At 29.0% G+C, this 6,000-nt stretch overlaps 1 protein-coding gene across 1 annotated transcript; it reads left to right on the plus strand.

Annotated features, from left to right (window-relative positions):
* Nucleotides 1-2,477: 2,477 nt before the first annotated feature.
* LOC114194728 (histone H3.3) lies at nucleotides 2,478-4,025 on the plus strand. The gene is made up of 4 exons (XM_028085106.2): nucleotides 2,478-2,680; nucleotides 3,328-3,404; nucleotides 3,491-3,581; nucleotides 3,676-4,025. Exons 1-4 carry the CDS (start codon nucleotides 2,609-2,611, stop codon nucleotides 3,844-3,846), a joined length of 411 nt encoding a protein of 136 aa, XP_027940907.1. The 5' UTR covers nucleotides 2,478-2,608; the 3' UTR covers nucleotides 3,847-4,025.
* Nucleotides 4,026-6,000: the final 1,975 nt, after the last annotated feature.

Below are 6,000 nucleotides of genomic sequence, written 5' to 3' on the forward strand. Positions count from 1 at the left end.
ACTTAATTTAATTATTTTAACTATTGTAATACAAATGACTCATGGTCTCCTTTAGTGAAGTTTATATATATCATGTTTTATAAGGTTTTCAATATTTAAAACTCAACAATTATCGCTAAGTAATTGTTACGTTAATAATTCAATACTTATATATTAATTTACTTTTCATTTTGATTAAGGTTGTTTAATGTTTAATTTAGTTATTATTTTTCTCGGTGTTTAACCAGGTCATAGTTTTCATGAATTTTGTTCAATTTAGTTATTTTTCTGACACCATCTAAACATGAATGTCATGTTTTATGAGATTTTCAATATTTAAAACTTAGTAATTATTGCTAAGTAATTGTTACGTTAATAATTCAATGCTTAAATATTAATCTAATTTTCATTTTGATCAAGGTTGTTCAATTTAGTCATTATTTATTTTCTGTGTTCAACCAGGTCATAGTTTTCATCAATTTTGTTCAATTTAGTCAAATAATTAATGGTGAGTGTACATCGTATTTCATTATATTACGTGACACTTATCTCCTTCGTTTCTTCATCACACGCTCACCTTCACACATCACCATCTTCCTCACCTTCATCCTCATCACCTTCCTCACCTCCATAATCGAACTCCATTCACCTCCAGAATTTTCATACACAAATTGTAATTTTTGTTTTGTTCCTCAATTTTAACAATTTGGGATTCTGCCTTTAGCACAAAAAAGAATAAATTGGAAAAAATGCAGGAATGTCCAAAAGCACAAGAAATGTGCAAATTTTGCTTAGGTTGTGCAAATGTCACATAATAGTAACATGTCACATTGTAACTTTACAATTAATTATTTGGACGATGTTAGCGAAAATGACTAAATTGAAGAAAATTAACGAAAATTGTGAACCTATCGAATGCTTTAATGAAAACCAAATTGAATAAACTATATAAAAATAGAGACCAAATTAGTATTTAAATCACAATGCATTCCAAACAACATGAAATCATATTACTGCCCACAAACATTACCATACAATTCTTTTTAGTTGGATGAAATTAGAATATTGAAAACTTTCACGACCTCTTAGTCTGTGTACCTACACGTATAAATGTAAAAATATTGGACTTAACATGTTCTTAAAGAGATTTTGGTGTTAATAAGACATTACATCGTCTTCTTGACAAAAATTGGAGAGTATAATCTTACAAGGAAAAAATAAATATTTATTAAAATTTAACGTGTAATGTAAAATGCTTAAGGTTTGCACATGTTAAACAAAAAATATTAATTGTTTGTTCAAGATAAAACTTAAATGGTTAATTGTGTTTGTGTTTGTGTTTGCTTGCTTACATTCAACTATCAAAATAAGTGAATTTTAAGTCTAACTAAATTTTACAAATCTTGTTTGTAGGGTGAGATTTGCAGATAATTTGCAAATTTGCGGTATCTTTAATTTGTGTGGGATCTCCAACATATCCCTTTTTGTTGAGTCATATACATATCAAGCGTGTGACTGAAGATTAATGGGTATAAATAGAAATAGTGGTCTCATAGTGAGACATGATATGTCCAAAAAACAATAAACCTCCCTATGATATGTTTCATAAGATCCTGGTATGATCTCAAAAAGTGAGTTTTAAGTCCAATTAAACTTGCAAAAAGTTATAAAATAAAGATAATAGAAATTTACAATATTTATGATAAATCATCATAACAATAACACTAATATAATATTTAAATAGACTAACCATATATTTTGTCGATATATGGTATAAAATGATAATCAAACTTTTTGATGTTTGACTATATATTGTGTTAATATACACACACAAATATGTTTGTTAATATAACTATAACTAACTTTTTGGCCGAATTGTATTCATCTTTATGTATGATGCAATATCTCCAACACACTTTTTATGTTGAGACACAGAGACACATATATAAACCTTGTAAAAAAGTAGATAAAATTTTAAAAAATCTAGAAAAAATAATTATTTTCTTTTAAATCTCAAATTATAATTATATATTACTATATTTTTGTTTAGAATATATAATTTTTTTAATATATAATAAAATTTATGTTGCTATATTTTTGTTGTGTGTGCAATTTTGTAGTAATAAATTAATTTGTAATCAGTTTTACTAAATTGTTCTGATCTAATAAAGAATTCTGTTAACTTAGAACTTCATAAGATTGAAATTTGTTAACCATAAACTAATCTTTTCTAAACAAAGCTTAAGTTTAAAGATTTCAAAGTGTATTTTTCATATTTTAATATTATAGTTTGTGTTTTTTTGGGTAAATCTAAGGGTAACATAATACGTCATGGGGCCTATAGATTTAGCGAAGCGAAAGTTTTGACGAAAGAAACACAAATTGTCCACGCTGGCAATCCTATCTTCACAATCCAACCAATGAGAAACGAGCACACGGATCGCGATCATTAATAGTTAAAAATATTCAAAGTCCACGCTCGCTTATCTCTAATTAAACCGACCTAACCCTCGTATTACACATGCTTATATAAATACATAAATCTCCTCTCTAACTTTCGTATCTCAGACATTATTCGTTTGCGTAATCGAAAGACCAATCTTCTCTTTTCCCTTTTCTCTCTTCTCCGATGGCTCGTACCAAGCAAACCGCCCGTAAGTCCACCGGTGGAAAGGCACCAAGGAAGCAGCTCGCCACCAAGGTATTCGATTTCATCTGATTGTGATGTTTTTTTCGAAGTCAATTGCATATTCTTGTTCTTTAGCGGACAGTTTTTGAAATTCAAATGCAATCTAGGGTTTCTTTATGCTAGGGCTTTTTAATTCGACGTTTTTCATAGTCAATTGCATATTCCTGTTCACAAACGAAGGGGTTTTCAAATTCAAGTGCAATTTAGGGTTTTCCTATGCTAGGGTTTCTGATTGTGAAGTTTTTCTTATCCAATTGATATTCCCTGTTGACAAACAAAGGGTTTTTTCAAATTCATGTGCAATTTACGGGTTTCCTATGCTAGGGTTTCTGATTCCGAAGTTTTTTTTTTTAATTCAATTGCATTTTCCTGCTGATAAACGTAGGGTTTTTCAAATTCAAGTTTTTCATACGCTAGAGTTTCAGATTTTGAAGTTTTTCAAGTTGAATTTCATATTGCTGTTGATAAACAAAGGGGGTTTTCCAAATTCAAGTGTCATTTAGGGTTTTTCCTATGTTAGGTTTCTGTTGATGACGTTTTTCGGATTCAATTGGGTATTCTTGTCAACTGACCAAGTGTTTTCGAGAATTTGTTTTTCCGATTAACTAATTTTAAGATTTTGAAGGGTATTTAATGATTGATTTATGATTTTCTTGTAGGCTGCAAGGAAATCTGCACCGACTACCGGTGGAGTGAAGAAGCCTCATCGTTATCGCCCTGGAACCGTCGCTCTTCGGTAATTCTCGTTCTCGTTCTTAATCATCGTATTTGTCCCCAGTATGTTTTTTCAGTAATGTTAATCTGTTCGTTTATTGATTTCAGTGAGATCCGAAAATACCAGAAGAGCACAGAGCTGCTTATCCGTAAACTTCCGTTCCAGCGCCTGGTTCGTGAAATAGCCCAAGATTTCAAGGTTTGTTATGTTTTCAAAAGCTCAAATTGTTCGTACTTTCTTCCTTTTTGATGTTTTCCTGAAATTGACTGTGTTTTGGTTTTGTGTTTGACAGACTGATTTGAGGTTCCAGAGCCACGCCGTTCTTGCTCTTCAGGAAGCTGCTGAGGCGTATTTGGTTGGTTTGTTTGAGGACACCAATTTGTGTGCAATCCACGCCAAGAGGGTTACCATCATGCCCAAAGATATTCAACTGGCGCGTCGTATCCGTGGAGAACGTGCTTAGACCAATTCTATGAAGCATTTGTATTTCTTTGTTTCGCAATATATTTCTTGCTTTTAGGGTTTTAGTTTTATCCGAGATTTCTTATGTGATGTACAAAAGATAGAATATATGAACTAGTTCGTAGCATTTCTACATCCCAAAGACTGATATTTGAGTAATAGAATCTCGCTATTAGAAAACATTACTGATTTGGTATGGTGTTTGATTGAGAATAAAATCTTTCTAGTTACTGATTCTTTTGCAATGTAAGTGGGTTCAAAAAAGTTTTCTGATTATATGGTGAAATTCGTCTTTATATAAACAAATGATATCATTTAGTTTTTATTATAGACACCAATTTGAGATTATATACCGAGATACTCATTTTTTTAATCGTAATTTACTCCTATTGATTGTATCAGTTATAGTTTTATTAATCATTTGTTTTAACTAATTGAATTTTGTTGTATTCTACCTAAAATTCAGATTGGTTTCTTCTTGATCTAATTTTTGTTTAGCATGATTTTATAAATTAGATCAGCATGATTTTGTGTGGACTTTTATTGTCCATTTTTTTTTCGTGAAATTAAAAATTACTTTGGTGAAATTCTAGTTTTCATATTCGGTAATTAAAGGTGTTTTTTGTTTCAATGATGGAAAATATTATCGAACAATGAAGTCGTTACTGTTTTTAAATCCCTTATATTGCTAAATGTGATGAACTATTTTTATGTTTAATATAAATAACTAATTAATGTAAAAGAAACGCATTTACTTAATTAATTTTAGATTGTGGATTTAAACTGCGTGAAAGAAAGATGGAAAATTGTGTAATAATTTTGTTGTATTGTATTTAATTTTGAAAGGGAACGGGAAAAGGAAAACGGGCCTACAGATTATTAGCTTAGCCCATTTGCTTGCTCTGACGAGAACATATAAGGTGAATTTAAATAGTGAAGATTGAATCGCAAAAGCTATGGGTTTTTAGAGAATAAAAAAAGAGAAATGAGCAAGACCCGTGAATGAAATGTGACCCGTGAAGTGAATCAGTTTTTATATGATGCACCCGTGAATCAATATTCAGACACACTCCTCCGTCAAACTCAACTGTCACAAAAGCAGCACTATTTTTTTCGATTTCAACTATATTGTAAAAACAAAAATAATCTCTTATATCCTATAATATAAAAAACAGAATCTTTTAGTGTTTCAAGAGTTAAATTATATCTGTGTTTCACAATTTTAAGCCTTTGTTTGAATCCGTGGGTACAATGTTGGAGAGAGTGATGATGGACAGTAATTTGCACTAAGCAATTTGCTTCCTTCAAATTTAAGGAAAGTTGCTTGTAGAATAATTGAGGGGTTATTTAGACATACATAATCAATTATATTATTATTTTTAAAGATTAAGGTTTTGAATTTTTCACAGGACAACCATAATTTTCATACATTGTTTATGAAATACAGTATATGCATGGTTTTTAATCAATAATATTAGCCGAAAACATTGTTTTCATACAGTATATCATGATCAATTATGTTATTGTCATAATCAAGTATTTAAATTATGAGTTTAGAAAAAATTAATCAAATTAACTAAACTAAATATAATTAATTATTTACCTTTTTTTATATAAAACTCTAGCTGAATTTGAATTCAAAAGAAGTGGTTTAAGTACTACTATTTAATTTAACCTAATTTAGATTGTATAATTATTTTACAAAAAAAGCTAACTAACATTTGTTTTTTATTTCTTTTTTTAATTGATCCATGCATTTATAAACCTGATAATTGCATTATCATAATCATTATGTAAATTATTTGAGTTTAGAAATCAATTAACTCAATCCATACATTTATAAAGTTGAAAATTGTGTCATTATCATAATCAATTATGTAAAGTATTTGAGTTAATTAGCTAAGCTAAATACAATTAATCATTTACTTTTTATACTATAAAATTGTAACTGAATTTGAATTCAAAAGAAATGGTCTAAGTACTAATAATTTTTTTATAAAAAGCTAGACAGAATATGTTTTTTCTTTTTTAAATCAAACCCATACATTTATAAACTTGGTAATTGTGTCATTATATAATCAATTATGTAACTTATTTGAGTTTACACAAAATTAATCAGTTAACTAAGCTAAATACAATTAATCATTTACTTTTT

Source organism: Vigna unguiculata, chromosome 8 (genome assembly GCF_037176805.1).
Source record: "Vigna unguiculata cultivar grain cowpea cultivar isolate G323 ecotype 2 chromosome 8, ASM3717680v1, whole genome shotgun sequence".
Classification (NCBI taxonomy): domain Eukaryota; kingdom Viridiplantae; phylum Streptophyta; class Magnoliopsida; order Fabales; family Fabaceae; genus Vigna; species Vigna unguiculata.

Bases quoted from the DNA above. Each gene is read 5' to 3' on its own strand.
- LOC114194728 (XM_028085106.2), top strand. From the start codon at position 2,609: ATGGCTCGTACCAAGCAAACCGCCCGTAAGTCCACCGGTGGAAAGGCA. The intron at 2,681-3,327 runs GTATTCGATTTC...ATTTTCTTGTAG, and splicing joins GGAAGCAGCTCGCCACCAAG to GCTGCAAGGAAATCTGCACC. The intron at 3,405-3,490 runs GTAATTCTCGTT...TATTGATTTCAG, and splicing joins CCTGGAACCGTCGCTCTTCG to TGAGATCCGAAAATACCAGA.